Source organism: Triturus cristatus, chromosome 5_1, assembly GCF_964204655.1.
Source record: "Triturus cristatus chromosome 5_1, aTriCri1.1, whole genome shotgun sequence".
NCBI classification, from domain to species: domain Eukaryota; kingdom Metazoa; phylum Chordata; class Amphibia; order Caudata; family Salamandridae; genus Triturus; species Triturus cristatus.
In genome coordinates this window covers 387,174,839-387,191,817 of record NC_140587.1, presented here as the reverse complement: position 1 = coordinate 387,191,817, position 16,979 = coordinate 387,174,839, and the positions used below count along the sequence as shown (strand labels likewise).

The following is a 16,979-nucleotide window of genomic DNA, read 5'->3' as shown; positions in this document are numbered from 1 at the left end:
TCTGTATGTCCTAAGCTGTCCCTTTAAACCCCGCGTCCTTCCCTTCACCCCAAAACTCTGCCTCTCTCTGTTCTTTAAACTCTTTCTCCCTCACATGCCTGCTCCCCCACCTATCCTCCAACCCAAAACTCTGTCCCTCTCTTTTTTCTAGTTTTCTTCAGGTGCAGTTTCCCAAGTGCTCACTCCTGTCTTTTCTTCATGATAGCAGCGGTATTGTGCGCAGTAGATTCTTCTTGAACTCTCTTATTCCAACATCTTATGTCACCTCAGAGGAAGAACGTGTTAGAAGCCAAGATTTATGCTGGCCAACTGTTGGCTCGACTCGCAGCTTTTTATGTGAAATGTAGGCGTTCCAAAAATCCTCCTGCTGGGGTAACCCTCAGAAATACAATTGTGGGATCACGGTCAGCGTATTATTTATGGTTGCAGATGGAAATTACGACTATGGACATACTCTGCCAGTAGGTCATATTTCGCACAGTAGTAAAATTAGCGGTAGGGCTGGGGCGTGGATCATCCAAAGGGGGGAGGAGGAGGGCTATGGTCACTGAGAAGACAAAGAAAAGTACAAAAGTAATTACTTTTTTCCAACAAGACCATGAAAATGTTTAGATCAGTAATGAACATTTTCGCTAATGTTAAAGCTATGGGTTGTCTAATATGGAGGAGTAAGTGTAGTGGTGGATACTTACATAATGTCTGTTTGGTGGGGCTCTTACCCAAATTATGCTCATTGTTAGTGAGACTGCCTACTGGCCCATCAACTCAGGCTATACTTTGACGGGTCTTAGTAGCAGTAGGCTAATATTGCTTCGGCAGAATACTTTCAACCTTTGTTATTGTGGCAATATTGGCTATTGGCTGTCCAGAGCCCCAGTGTATTTCCTTTATCATGTCTGGATTCTCAGTATGTGTGGTTTATTGATACTCGGTAAATGGTGGGGTATATTTGATCCCAAGTGCATGCTGCACAAGTTGATGGTCCTGCAGCAGTGGGCTTTCCTAGTAATTGGAGATGATGCTAGTAAGCACTCAGTGCTTCCCAAGCCCACCTACCTGATACCAGTTGTAGTTGGTGGATGAGGAGAAAGCTGCCAATGCCTCTATCTGTGCTGAGTCTATTCCGTTGTATGTCTGTCTATATGAGAATGCATCCGTACATTCTTCAAAAACACCCATTGTTTGACAAATAGGAACAAGGCACAGGACGAGAACATGATTTACCTAGGATCACTCATTGTGGGTCACGTAGGACAGCTGACCACACTTGTGCATTAGCGGAGCCAATAGCTCTGGCTAAACACTTACAAGGTCCCTAAGGCGAGACCGATTTGCATTGCAAATGCTTGTTAGAGCATGTGAACAATGTTCGATTCATGCCTTGATTCACTTCCAGAGAACGCTGACAAAATAAATATTAAGTCACCAATCACCATTCTTTCCTTTTTCTAACATACCAAATATAACATCGGACAGCTTTCATTCACATTTTTTGATCTTCCGACTCGTTCTCTTTGGCGCACCTATGATCTTAAGAAACTCTGGTATCACAGTATGGCCAAGTTGCAAAAAGATTTTAAATTAAAGAGGTAGGCCATGAAGGCCTTAAGATTTGAAAACGGAAGTACATTTAAAAAGAGAGGCGTTCGTGAGATTCCTTCCTAAAACCGCGATTCTAATAAACATATTTGTCTTTGATGTATGCAAGATGCAGCCAGTACATTTTGCCTAATAAATATGTATCTGCATTTATGTTTCGGAAAATATACTTTCATATTTGCATGGTACAAAATTGAGAGCATAAAAATTAACTTTCAAACTTTTGAAAGGTTTCGATTAAGTAGTTTTGTAAAGCTTTCAATGTGTTCTTTTTGTGAAACAGGTGTTCTGTAATTATAAATGTAAGTGTTTTCAATTTTATTGGAAAATTCCGAGATATTCAAGATTTGCTTTGTACATAGTTTAAAATGACAGGACATACTTGGCAGTCTTACTGAATGTAATATTAGATGGCGTATTTTAAATAAATTGATGCTAACATCCCACTAGATTCACTTTTGAAAGGAAAATTCGTCTAGCTAGACACTAAGTTAACATCTTCATCTCTGCTAATTGGACTAAAGATGTGTGCATTATTCTTTTGGGAAACTTCGTCTCTTTAGAGCATATGACTGAGGGACATTCATTTGTTTTATTAATAATAATCTCGGTGGAGAGTTGGCTTTTAAGATTTAAGAGCAGATCAGCAGTATGCTTTTTTTTGGTAATTCATTTGCCTGCAATATTTGATCGTTTATGGAATCTAGATGAATATCCTGTATCCTCCTTTGTTTTAACAAGTACCAAACGCCAGGGAATCAGGGAAATAGTCCATATTGTTCGCTGTCATTTTTTTTTCTTCTTTGGTCCCATAGTTGGATTCGCCCCTGTGACCTGAAATTACATTGGCAGCTACGATCCCAAGTTGGATCTAGGATGCAATATACTAAAAGAAGTGACAGATATAGGTAGCTTGGATAAGCCAGAGGCCAGTCTGTGAGGAATTGTTCTGTGCCATAAGGTGAAAAGAGACTAAAAAAAGGTAGAAAAAGTGAAATCATGAAAACTGGAAAAGGGTCTGGCACAACAGCAATTGCATTACTAACGGATGCTTCTTACGGCACCGTGGAATCTGCAAAAACATGGACTGCGTTGTTGCTAGATATGTTAATGTAATCCGGTGGGATTCCACAGAAGCTTTCAATTTGATAACAATTGATAACTCACAACAGTGATTTATCCTTTATATTGTTATTAGTGGCCTTCAGCAGATTGGGCAGCAAATTGGGGTCAGCCTGGGGGATATTTATGCGAATGATTAAGGCTATGATATGATTGTCCAATGTAATAGGTATTATATTGAAAGATATATTATCTGGGGGGCAGTGGAAGGTTAAGTAAGGATGAATAATAGACTAGCCAGCCTGTGAAATTACCCACCAGGTTCACCCATCCTCCCTAGCAGACAAATACAAACTTTGTTTATTTGTAGTCTTCTGTTGCAGACGTCAAATCAATAAATACATTTTAAAAACATCAACAACCAGGAAGGTGAATAGTCAAAGAATAGATCAGTAGACCTGACTTACTTTGTTGCCCTAGTAACATTGTCTTACCCATACTAATTTGAAAGCAACGTACCAGAAAGTTCACAAAACATTTGGTAGCTGCTTTTTTTTTTTATTCAGCAGTGTTGCATTTGTCTGTGTAATACTTTTATATTTAGGCATATTCTGATTGCTAATACTTCTTTTACTTTAGAAATGATCTTTATGAAGGGTGTTCGGGTGTATAGTTCAATCTCAACATTAATCGTGCATCCATGAGTACCGTTTCCATCAGCTTCATGTCCCTACTCTATATATACATTCACTAAGCTTGGATTCAATCCGTACATAAATTAATAGACATTTGAACCTTGTTCATTTGTTTATTCGGTGTGTGGTTAATGTTGAGAAGTGGAAGAAATTGCAATGCAGAAATCCCGCAAACACAAGAAGCGGTAACATAGGATTTTCCTCTTTTATTCAAAGGGCTAGAGTACAGCAGAATTTACACATATCCAAGTTACAGTTTCAATGCCCTAACTGCATAACGAACCCAAATAAATACCCACATTTGATTAATCACAACCTACAAGCTCCCAGCAATGTATTTCAAAGACACACCGCGTGCACAGGAGCACGCGTGTCACAACATCCCCACCTCATAAGTAAACCCCATACACGCGGCCGCACGAGGATGCCTAGATACCTCGCGCGCTAGTGTGTAGGTAACAGTTCAATTATGCTTTTATTTAGTCACGTAATAATTTGTTGCAGATATATATTGCATATTTTCATCTACAAGATCCCGTTAAGTAAAGCATGCAAAACTGTTCTCAGTACCTTACAAAATAAATCGGTTTCTTGTTGATATTTCTTCACCGCTGTGTGATAGCAGAAAGTTGTACTTAAGTTTTGGATTTTCGAATTTTGCCGGAAAAGGAATGTGTGCTGTCTGTAGCCTAATGTGTGTCCACCCAGAACTCGAAATTATAGTGAAGTCGACCAATTTGGGGCTCTGCATTACCAAAGCAAATTGCTTGTGTTCGTTTATACCAGGAAATGTTCTTCTGTACCTGCACTGTGATTTTTCTGTTCTGAAGCCTTGTTCTGAAATTGGAGAATAATGTTGCTAAACTACTGAGTTAAAAGAAATGCCTTTAACACAGGTTTGTTTAAAATATGTTCGTCTTTAACATGCAGGTGGTCTCCACAGCAGTTTTTTTTTTTTTTTTAGTAATTTAGTAATTTAGAGGTATTGGTAAATATTTTTAAACATGCTTTTAACCATTTTTTACTCTAAGGCTGTGATTGCGAATTTTGCACATAGAAACCACTGGCTTGCTAATTTGCACATCAACCTTTACTCTACCTGGTGAAGCGAGGGCTGGCCGCCATCTTTGTTGTACTGGGGTCGGCGCTCTAGGCTTCCACGGTACTCTTTTACTTAAGGCCGATGCCAGCGCGCGGGCGCACCCAAGGCAAGCCCGTCTGCACCCGTCCGCGCTTGGTGCGCGCTCCGTGCCAGTACTCCTGGCCGGCTCCCTATGGATGTCTCAGGGCGCATGACTTATTCAAGTGAGATGCTGCATAGGCTTAGCATTACTAACTCCAACTGTAATCGAAAATGCATCTTTCCGGATATTTCAACTGGTCCCAGTATGACCACTTGTACTAATTGCGGAACTAAGATTCAGCTCCTAGGGCATAAGATAGCCAACAACAAAAAAAACACAACTAGGGCAGGTATAAGTAACAGTATCAAATGTCTGTTACTTAATGCTAGGTCCCTAGTAAAACATAGGATTGAACTGGCCCACCTCATAGAAAATGAAGGGACTAAAACAGCATTTATAATGGAGGCATGGACAGAAGAAAGCCACACCCCCGGTTATAAATGCCATAACCAGAATAGAATTAATAAAAAAGGGGGCGGATTAGCCATAATCTACCATGAATCTTTTAAAGTCACTTTTAACAACTCCTCCAACGCTGATTGTGAGGCATTGGACTTTTGTTTTCGCCTCTCTCATCGAAATACTTTTAGAGGTACCTTACTATACAGACCACCTGGTCCTAAAGCAGGGTTCCTAACAAAAGCTAGTACCTGGGTTGAAAACGAACTAGGATCAAGTTCTTACTCGATCCTAGGTGATTTCAACTTCCATTTAGAAGTGGAAGAGGATCCAGACACTATTAAACTAACCGATCTATTTAAGACAATTGATCTAACTCAACGAGTTGCTGGACCCACACATAAAGCAGGTCACACCTTAGACGGTATTTTCACCAATAACACGGAAGTTACCATGAATAAAATATTACCAATGACTTGGTCGGATCACAATGCTATCATTTTCCTGATCTCAACTTCAATGCAAAATTTAATAAAAACCACGACCAACCACACGGAGTATCGCTCCTGGAAAAAAGTTAATGCCGATGTCCTTAACAATCTGCTGAAAAAATCTCTCCCCATTATTTCAGAGGATTTGGAGGCCGCAGCCACTGACTACTCCATGTGGTTGGACTCAGCATGTACGCAATTGGTCCCTAGGATAACTCGCCGCAATTTCAGAGTTCATCCATCCGCCCCATGGTACTCAAGACCTGAGAGAACTGAAACGTGAGTGTAAACGCTTGGAAAGACTGTGGGGCATTAACTACGACTCACAGGAAAAAAACGCTATAAGATTTGTTTAGCTCAGTATAAACAACATCTCTTTAAAACCAAACAAGACTTTTTTGCCGCCAAAATTAAAAAAGCAGGAAACTCTTCCAAGGAACTGTTTAAAATGGTTAAATCCCTAGCTGAACCTACCACCCCCCAGTTCGAATCCAGCCAAGAATTGTGCGACAAAATAGCAAACTTTTTCTTTGAAAAAGTGAATAATATTTTTTCAACCTTTACCCATTCAACCATTTTTGGGGCGCCAAACTCGCACGACTCCTCTAATAACTTCGGGACGCTAAAGACTTTCTCGCCCACCTCCCCTGTGGAGGTTCTTAAACTTCTAGATTCGACTAGATCAGGCTCCCCGATGGACCCCTGCCCCCTTTCAGTACTCAGGCTAGCCCCCTCACATCTATTTTTAATTCCATCTTTGTCAAGGGTTACTTTCCGAGGACCTGGAAAATAGCCTCTATTATACTGCTATTAAAAAAAAAAAAAACAGCTTGATCCTCTGGACCCAAATAACTTCAGGCCCATATCAAGGCTGCCTCTCCCTGCCAAACTAATTGAGAAAATCATGAACACACAACTAAGCAGATTCTTGGATGAGGCCCAGGGATTAGACCCTACGCAATATGGATTCAGATCAGGACATAGCACCGAATCGGCGCTGGTCAAATCAACAGAAGAAATAAGAGAGACTTTAGACCAGGTTGGTAAGGCGGTTATGATCATGTTGGATCTGTCTGCAGCCTTTGACACGGTCCATCATGGTTTATTGATGGACCAGCTTCAAGAAATTGGAGTCAAAGCCAAAGCTTGGAGCCTTATCAAGTATTTCCTAGCAGACAGAACACAGGTGGTCTCGCTGGGAGACTTTACTGCTAAAGCTTTCTCCCTGCCATGCGGGGTGCCACAGGGATCTTCCATCAGTCCTACTCTCTTTAACGTATATGTTAAACATCTGGCATCATTGGTAGAATCTTTTGGATTCAACCTCACATCATACGCAGATGATACCCAGATAGTGGTATCCTTACTACCTGCGACCCCTACCAATGTTGTGGATGACTTTAAAGAGTGTATGTCAGCAGTGGGCAGTTGGATGACCCTAAATTGCCTCAAACTTAACTCCACAAAAACGGAGGTAGTCTTGTTTGGAAACAATCCTAGTTTCTGGACACCTACATGGTGGCCAGACTCAATGGGTTCACTACCCACGCCCAGTAGGAAAGTCAAGAACCTGGGCATTATCATAGATGATGAACTTTTGTTCAAGGACCAAGTTAATTCGGTTATCTCCTCCACATCTTTCATTCTTAGATCATGTAGGAAGATACTCCCACTGCTCCCCAAAGAATCACATCGAACGGTCATCTCTGCCCTTGCCCTATCCAGACTCGACTATTGCAATAGTCTCTACATCACCATGTAGGAAGGATTACAGAAAAAGCTGCAGCTACTGCAAAATGCGGCGGCAAGACTTGTATCAGGCATTCCTAAATATGCCTCGATCTCTGCCGAAATAAAAAAACTACACTGGCTTCCAATAAACAAACGAATCCGGTTCAAGGCGTTATGTATGACTCACAGAGCTCTTCATAAGAATGGACCTCGCCACCTAATTAGGCTCTTCCGATGGTATTCTCCTGGAAGAACTTTGCGGTCTTCTCAGGCTAATTTGGTTGTAGTCCCCGAAGTAAACAAAGCCAACTGGGGAGGACGCAGCTTTCTGGTAAAGGCCGCTACTGCCTGGAATGCACTACCGCTATACCTGAGACATATACCCAATCACCTAGAATTCAGGAAGGCTCTCAAGACCAGCCTCTTTACCTCTTAATACCTGTTACACCACCTTTACTCAGGATAGTTTTCTGTTCTACAGCGCCAGGACATCCACGGGTATTAGCCGCGCTATATAAAATGGAATAACATAACATAAATGATATAGATTAAATAGAATATTTGGAATTTGACCCTGTAACAATAATGTGTACAAGAGCTGAATTACTGTGACCTGTGGCTAAGTCCATACCCGGAAGTAGAACATTTTAGTAGCCGGATTGATTTGAAGATCTATTTCACATCGTAATTAATATGACTGTAATGCAGAGCCAATAAAATCTTAGACTATTTCAGTATTGTCTCCGAATGCAAGGTTACCTTCCCGATCATGACAATTCACAATATAGTCTGTATGATGGTGCCACAGATACTTCTTTAAGTTAATTGTTTCTCACTTGTCAATCTTTATTTTGCAAAAAGCATCCTTAAAGCGTTCAAAAGAGCAAGGTCCCTTTCAGTCAGCTGAATGTTGAATACGTGCTGCACCGAGACAAGTCACCGCGAACAAGCTGTGTAGCCAATGAATTAGATGTCTGCCCACAAGGCTGTATTCAGCAGCCTGTGACGATCCCGAGAGGAGAAAAATGAATTTAACACGCACCTTGCCTCTATTTATTTTAGATACTGGCCAGAAAAGGACTGCTGAAAAGAAAGACGGGCGTCGGATGTCTTTTCAAAGACCGAAAGGCACCATTGAATATACAGTAAGTAGTTTTTCGCTTACTTCGCTGTACTGATCTGACATGTTTTTCTCAGTTACGGGGAGCAGCGGTGGTATGTATCTTGTACCGGTAAAACCGCTGTCCTACTGTCTCTTTAACTCGGAAAGCCTGCTCAGTGTAGGGGGATTGCAATGCCTGTTTGTGATTGGGTTTCTACGTTGTTTGCAGTGCATTTGGTTTCTGGTAGTTTGTGAATTCATTGTTTTCTTGTCGAAGTGGAAGATTTTTTATATGCTTCATGTCTGTGATTTCGGTTCAGTATTCACACTTTGAGACTTAAGCTGTTATTTATTTTAAAATATAATGTTTATCAAAGCGCCGAGCCCCGGGTATTATTTAGCTTGCTCCCTCCTTTATCGATGACCTTCAAACGTTCGTCGGATCGCTCCCATTGATCTGAAATGGACCGGGTTGGAGCTCCGTTTCCAGCTCTGCCTGAAAATGGAGCCTTTCTCCAACGGCGGGATGCTCTTCAAATGACCCTCAAACCTCGCTGCAGTCAAGTTTTCGCATTTCCTGGTTACCATGGGAAACCAACTTGAGGAAAATCTGTTTTCTTTGATATTGCGAGTAAGTGATCAGGAAACAAAACTGATACGTTATCATTACTGCCCCCACGGCAACAGAGCCTTATCTTGCATGTCTTATGCTTGTTTTAAATTGCTGCAGTTCCACGTTCCAAAAGCCCTGTTAGAAGCCCATTGCATCACTGTTATCTTACTTGCAAATCGTATTATTGTATATTATCCTTTATGAAATTGACTTTAGTTTCCTCCATCCATTTTTAAAGTGCTTTACTTTAAACATTTACACCGTTTTATATTTTTCATTGTTTGACTGTTTAACTTTACGTGTATCAGTGGCCTGTGCCATTTTTCAAAGTAAATTGTATTAGTTTACGCAAAAACAGAATACTGTTTATCTGCCGTATGACTGCCAGGATGCCTGGTATAAACCCGAGGTGTACACGAGGACCACATCCATTCTACATTTTCATGCTATTCAAAAGAGACATTTATATGCAATAAATCCAAATGGAACTTTTTTTCGTAATTGGTGGATATCTTGAAAATCTTTCATGGATACGATTCTCGTGGCATGTAAGCACGTTTTTCTACTTTTCTTGCAGTGCTTTTGTTTCAGTTGGAACTTGACAAAAAAGACATTCCATTTGATATTTTTTTATGTCCATCTACGCTACCTTGACCTACTAGACCTGGCTAGCCTTGAAAAAAAGTTTACAAATCTCTGTTTTGCTAATTCTCTTTGATAAAGCTGTATAGTGTGTACCAATGACTATGATCATACCCTGATGTGTTACGAGTCAAGTGAATACTAGCCCCTCGTACCTTTTAGCAAGGCACTTAAGGATGCCCTGTCAAGTGTGTTGGCCAAACCTTGCTCTGGCCCCCAGTCCCCCACCAGATGCCCTGGCCCGAGCAACCCTATGTTTTATCTCTGCAGCCCTCCCCTGAAAGCTTGGTGGTGCAGGTGGCTACAAGCAGGACAAACCCAAATGCATTTCCAATTCCCCCGGTAGGGCATCAAAATGAGTAGAGATGTTTAGAAAGAGTCTTCTCGTCCACCGGGTTGGCTCATAGATCGGTGAATGCCAGCTGCCTCTTTGGGCACTATGCCCACGGCCTTTGGTGTCTCAAGTCCTCCCATGTGTTTATGAAGATCTCTGACCTGTCCTTGCCCAGGCTGTACAGAAAAGGCGTGACAAAGCCAAGTTCACAATTCGTTGTGGTTTGGCCACCACCAATTCCATTGTGTGGGCTATCGGTACTTGTGAAGCCATTCGGCGCCAGTCGACTTTTTTAAGGCAATGCTCAGTCATGAACATGCTCTTTGGGGACAAGGCAAATTCCACTCTAAAGCAGTTCAAAGAGAGTAGGGCCATGACGCGTACTCTGAGCTTATCTGCCATGCTTCGGCAAGCACATCAGCCCCATTGATTCTTTTGTGGCTTTGACAGAGGCACCTATTAGTCATTGCATCCAACCTCAACAAGATACCCAGGAGATGAGCTCAGCTAATGACATCTAGAGGGTCACTCGTGACCGTTGCACCCGGATGTGGCACAGGGTTTCTTCTGAGAATGGGTAAAACCCTGGCTTGATCTATTTGCCACGGCCGAGAACAAGCAATGTTGACACTTCTGCATTTTGGGGCTTCCAAGGCACCTCTTGCGCATAATCTCGTTCCACTTTGAGTGGAACTCATGACTCCTGTATGCCTTTCCGCCAATACCACTCCTGCCCCAAGTTCTCAAGTAGATCAGGCCCGACCGGCCCCAAGTCATCTCAGTGGCCTCAGATTGGACACATATTGTATAGTATCCAGAACTCCTGGGCTTGTACATCTGTCCGATCAGGCTTCCCCTCTGGGAGGACCTGCTGTTGCAACAACCGGGCAGGGTTCTGCAACCAGACCTCCACACTCTCCACCTTCATGCAAGGTGATTGAGTAGTGACAACTGACCACTTCTGACCTTCCTCCAGAGGTGATTGTTGTCATTTTGGCAGCCTCACCAAAAACTGTATACATCTGTTGTTGGGACAAATTTGTGGCTTGGTGTGGTGCTCAGCAGATAGGCTCCTCCTGGCAAAGTGATGTTTCATTGTTTTTTTGTCCCTGGCCTGGCAGGCACAGTTAAAGGATACCTTTTTATTTTATTTTAACGGTTGCCAGAACAGCCCTCAATGTTTAAGTCTTCATTAGTTAAGCACTTTCTGAAAGGTTCGCAACATATGTTTCTTCCCTCTTTTTGTCATGCCACAGTGTGACCATAACTTGTTCCTCAAATATCTGATGTACAATCCATTTGAGCCGCTTCACAGCTGTCCCTTGCGGCTTCATCCTCAAGACAGTTCCTTGTGGCCATACAATCAGTGCAATGTGTGAGTTTCTTGGTCTTTGTGTTAAACCAATATACACCACCTTTTTCCCCAAATAAGCTGGTTTTGCAGGCATGGGCATCCTTGCTGCTTAAAGTTGTGACGTCGTTCCACGTTGGTCAGAACATCACCTTGCTGGTGTGCTATGCTCTGTCTCACCTCTCGAAGGAGAAGTCCACCTTTTGTACCCTGAGAAAGCTTTAACCTATTCTATTGATCGTGCCAAAGAACACCGGGTGGATGACTAGCTCTTTGTAGGGTTCTCTGAACCAAAAAAAGGCAAAGCTGTGCAGGAGAACTATCTTCCGCTGGATCGTGCTTTTCATTGAGATTTGCTTCTCATTAGTGAAAAAGCAGCATCTGGAAGGACTCTGTGCTCATTGTGCCAAAGCTGCTACCACTGCATTGGCACCCGAAGTCACTGTCCTGCTCATTTGTTGGGCACTATTGTCTGTATTGTCCGTTTTGCCGAGAGGCGCGTTTTGCTAGCTCAGTCTGGCAGGAGTTTCTGGTTGGATTGCATTTACAGACCTACTTCCGGTTAGGTATTGCGATGGTATCTGTTCAAAAGGTGAGGAGTCCGTGGCCAGAAATCTATAGGAAGAAGACATTTATTTCTTTTGATAATGCTGTTGCTGGTAGCGAGTCTGTCAAGCCGTAGATTCCTCATCGACCTTCCCATCCTCGCCATTCTGTGATTGGACCCCCTCCATTCAAGAGATGCCAAGTTGTACTTCTGTTTTTCGATTTTCTAATTTTGCAGAAAAAAGGTGTACTGTCTTTAGCTTAATCTGTGTCCATCCAGAACTCAAAATAATAGTACAGTTGGCCAATTTGGAGCTCTGCATTGCCAAAGCAAATGGCGTTTTCTTCTATTATACCAGGAAATGTTCTGTACCTGCACTGTGATGTTTCTGATGTTCTGAAATTGAAAACCACAAGTTGAATCTTCACACTAGTCACAACCTATTTCCTATTAAGATTTTGCATCTGGAGGAGCGGACAGCCTCCAAAGCAACAAATGTCTGCGAACAGGAGTGGCACTAGATAGAATCCACACATCACTTTTGGAGTGGAATGGTGTCAGTGTGGATCCACGCTATGCTACCTACCGGCATGTGGAGGTATTACTCTAGTGTTTCCAGGTCCAATCTGACACCTAGGGAAAAGGTAAGTAAATTCTTCTACAGTTCCTATTGGATATTGTTTGTTTTAGTGTAATTTGGGTTGCAAAACAACTTGCGGGCATTCCGTGCTCTCTCTCCAACTCAATTTATTTTATTCATATTACTTCTATATTGACAGAAAAGGAAGGTTAATTATCTTTAGAAGACTGCCCTCTTAAGTCTGTAATGCTGGCCTAAGTCGCATACTATTCTCACCCCTTTAGTTAGGCCTTGTCTGTCTGTTGAATGATAACTGAAAAACAGATTCAGGTGCCCCAGTGTAATCTGGGGTTACTCCAGTATTGGAACTTTCATAGATTCAAATGCTTGAATCATTCCCCGTCGTTGAGCGTTGAGTCCCACAGCACATTATAATAGCAATGCAATGTTAAGCATAGAGTAGAAAGGCCCTTCAGTTCTGTAACATATCCTAGTCATTTAAAAAAAAAAAGACACTAAACTTATGTTTGAACCAATTACAATGCCCTGCCCTCTAGAACACGCCTGTGAGAATTTCCAGTCCTCAGATTTTCAACTGCACGCCGTGCTAGGGAGTCTCCACTGATCTTTGCTCAGTTATACCCGTTCTGAACTATTCCAAGGAATTCCAAACCTTCTAATTACCTCACTGATATACAGATTTATCCTGAATACCAGTTTGTCTGTATTTCTGGACTTTAGTTCTGTTTTCTTCATGTTGGATAAAGAAAATAATCTTTTCATGGCCTCTTCCGCCTGCGGTAAGAAAAGGCTTCATTCGGATGATCCTCATCAAGACTGGACATATTGCCTTTATCCATCGCATGAGGCCACAGAATGTAAGATATGTCGTACCTTTTCAACTAAAACTCTTTAGGACCTTGAAGGGCAGCTGTAGATATGGCGTCAAAAACGTAAAACCGGGAAGGAGCTGCTGTCTGATGATGACCGTGAGGACACTTCTTCCTCCTCAAGAAGATCGCAGAAGAGTGAGAGATTATCTTATTCTCACTCTTCTATGGAGCAGTCTAAAAAAGCCCCCTCACCCCCCATAAAAAGGCTACTAATGGGTCTTAGAGAGGGAGCATTCCTTCAAAATCTCCTCAGGAAGGCATAAGGGGAAGAAAGGAACCATCGGTCTCCTCAAAAAGCCTGAAAAAGCTAGGTCTTACCCGCCTACACCACTTCCTAAAGTCTCTCACTTCAAGAGACAGTTATCTGCACCATCTACTGACATCGTCTGAGCGTCTCTGCGTCAAGGAAAAAACTGCAGTGTCTACGACAGCTACCATCTCCACACTGATTATGACCCTGTCTTTCCTGAGGCGACATCCTGGTCGACGGATCATACACTTGGATTGTCAGCGCTTAAGATTACTCTGACCATGTCGTCAACAGTGAAGACGGTTCCTCCATTGACTACGACGTCCCTCCCGTCGACGATGACGTCCCTCCCGTCGACGATGACGTCCCTCCCGTCGACGATGACGTCCCTCCCGTCGACGATGACGTCCCTCCCGTCGACGATGACGTCCCTCCCGTCGCGATGACGTCCCTCCCGTCGAAGATGACGTCCCTCCTATCGCTGGAACACACTGCTCTTTCGACGTCGTTGCTGCCATCCTTGTCAACAACCTTGAAGACAAGAGATTTATTTATTTTTAAAGACAAAATAAGACCTTTAACTCCTGCACATACCTCTCCAAGCAAGATGTGTCCAATGCTACTAGCCCACATGTTCCACAAACAAGATTCGGATTAGGAGGGTGCCCTTTAGGAGTGTCACACAGCACATCCAAGCTGCATATCAAGTGCCAGGATGACTTGTACGAGGAGAGTGAATACGAGGAGCAAGACCCTCAAGACCAATACCAACAAGAAGAAATGCCTTACTCATTAGCTACAGACCTGAAGGTCATGCTCTTAGATTACAGAAAGCGTTTTCTGCCAACTTCATCTACTACTGCTCATGCTTCCCCCACCTGTAAGATCTCCATCTGGGTAACCAGCTACTCCACAGCATAGACCATTGTTACTGCCCTCGTCGGTAAGACGTTCTCCACCACAGCTCTCCTGCAGGACCGAACAACTTCCTATGATGACAGAGAAAATGGAGGGCTCCGTGACCCCCATACGGAATGGGATCATTATTTATTGTCTGCACTATCATCTCCGTCGCCAACCCCAGTAGATTCCCAATCTGAAGACTTTGGGTGATTCCATAACCTGCTAGAAAGGGCAGCAAAAACATTTGACCTGCCCATGCCTACCACAAAGACGGACTGCTTTCTTTATGATTTCAAGGATTCCTTTCAGGAGAGTATGAGCTACACCCATTGTGAGCTACATATGGGAGGAGTGCTTAAAAGTAATGAATCCAGCCATGACGACCTTTAGTTGTACAGCGCTTGGAAAATAATACAAGGCTACAGAGGATGCTCCTGCATGTCTCACTGGTCACCCAAAGACTGATTCAGTTATCACACAGGCAGCCCAGTGCAGATCTAGACTCCCTCAGTGCCATTCTCCGTGCCTCCGAATAAGGAGGGTAGGCACCTTGATAATATTGGTAAGTGCTTTTCATCCATGTCGGCGCTTATGGTAAGGGTGGTGAATTCCCTGATTGTTCTCAGACGATATGATCACCAAATGTGGGCCGATATTGCTCCATATCTGGATCAGCTTCCGGAGGACCTCAAAGCAAAGGCCAAAAAAGTTCTACAGGAAGGAGATAGCACATCATTGGAGGGGTTTCATTGTGCCATGGACATTGCCTCTACTACATTTAGACAACTTGCAGGAACTACTGTGTTAAGAAGGCAGGGCTGGCCCAAAGCTACCTCCTTTAGGCCAAATGTCCAAAAAAAGGTCTTGGATCTGCCCGTTGATGGCGGAGCCATTTTCAGCCATCATATTGACAAAGCCCTACAAGCCTTGAGAACTGACACTGACACAGCTAAGTCATTGGGCACACTTCCATATCAGAAATTGCACTTGCGAGGTATTAGGGGATTAGGACTTCCATCATGCCGAGGAAGCTACCAACATTATCGTTACCCCTCTTATTCATCTGCCTTTCAGCAGCTTCGTCCCCAGTACTCACAAAGGCAACCACCATAAACAGCCTGCAATAGGCTAGCACCAAGAGGCAGAGCGGGACGCCAGGAAAAGGACTCAACGTCAATTACCGCTTGTAGGCTCCAGCTACTCCCCTTTTCTTCCCTTTCAGGCTAGGAAGAAGATTATTCAACTACAGTCAAAGCTGGCAAGATCTAACAGACTAATGAGTCTTGAACCTTGTTCAATTTGGTCACACCGAATTCATCCAGGCCCCACCTCAAACGTCCATTCCGAAACCATGTATATCTTCTCAAATTGGAGTTCAAAACCATGCTTAAAAAAAGGGCGTTAGAAAGAGTTCCTGCTTTAATACAAGGAAAAGGATTCTATTCCTGTTTCTTCTTGGTCTGCAAGAAATTGAAGGAGTGGCGACCAATTCTAGACCTGAGAAGTCTCCACACCTATCCCAAAAACAGCAATTCCGCATGGTGACATTGTTGTATATTCTGCTTCTCCTAAACAAGGGAGATTATATGTTTCACATCCCCTTCCACCCATCACACAGGAAATTCCTAAGATTCAAAGTTGCCGGCAGCCATTGCCAGTTCCGGGTTCTTTCTTCTGGCCTGAAGTTTGCCTCTCGAATATTCACAAAGTGCCTGGCACCTGTGGCAGCCTTCTTGAGAACAGACGAACACCAGGTTTTCCCATATTTAGATGATTCGTTAGTCAAGGCACCTTCCAATCGGGCTGCACAAAGTTCGACAACTACCTGCACGACTATTCAGCAAGCTGGGCCTCACACTGAATCATGAAAAGTCAGTTCTCTACCCATCAAAAAACAGAGTTCTGGAGAGTAACGCTCAATACTACGCTCAGCAAAGTGTACCCCTACATCAGAGAGGCAATTAAAGCTTATGTCCTTAGCAAAATTGGTACTAAGAAAAGGGTCTCTTTCAGTTCGCCTCTACAAGTCCCTCCTAGGGAAGATGCCATCATGCATCCCTCTAGTTCCATTCTGCCATCTATGGCTGCGTCTGTTCCAGGTGGAACTCGTCAGACAATGGGTACAGGCAACAAGGTCTTCTCGACAACCTCATCAAAGGTATTGCATCCATAGTCAAAGCCCTATCCTGGTGGACGCGACAAGCTAATCTGCCAGTTGACCTTTCTTTTGTAAGTTCAGCTTCTCCACTAGTCCTCACCACTGCCGCCTCCCTAGACCGATTGGGAGCATACCGTCAAGACCTTCAGGTGGCAAATGTCTCCTCTGCATTTTCATATCAATCTGCTCGAGCTCAAGACAGTGCACCTAGTCTTTCAGGCTTTCCTTTCAAGGATAAGAAATTGTGCAGTGCTCATCCGAGCGGACAATAGGACCACGATGCAGTACATTGACAAGCAGAGCGGTACAAGATCACATCTCCTGTCCCAGGAGGGGCAAAGCATCTGGGAATGGTCCATCCGCCACTGAGTGCATCTGGAAACAGAACATGTCCCGGGAAAATAGCTGACACTCTCAGCTGGCTGATGAACTCTTGCCATGAGTG

General features: G+C 43.3%; 1 protein-coding gene across 9 annotated transcripts in view; it reads left to right on the top strand.

The window, feature by feature from the left end:
• The window catches only part of OXR1 (oxidation resistance 1), a 1,797,650-nt gene that overhangs the window by 1,225,522 nt on the left and 555,149 nt on the right, over positions 1-16,979 (top strand). For all 9 annotated transcript variants that reach the window (XM_085605104.1, XM_085605101.1, XM_085605099.1 and 6 more), the window contains one exon: positions 8,224-8,306. In XM_085605104.1, the coding sequence (XP_085461230.1) occupies positions 8,224-8,306 (83 nt within the window). The remainder of the gene's footprint in view (positions 1-8,223; positions 8,307-16,979) is intronic.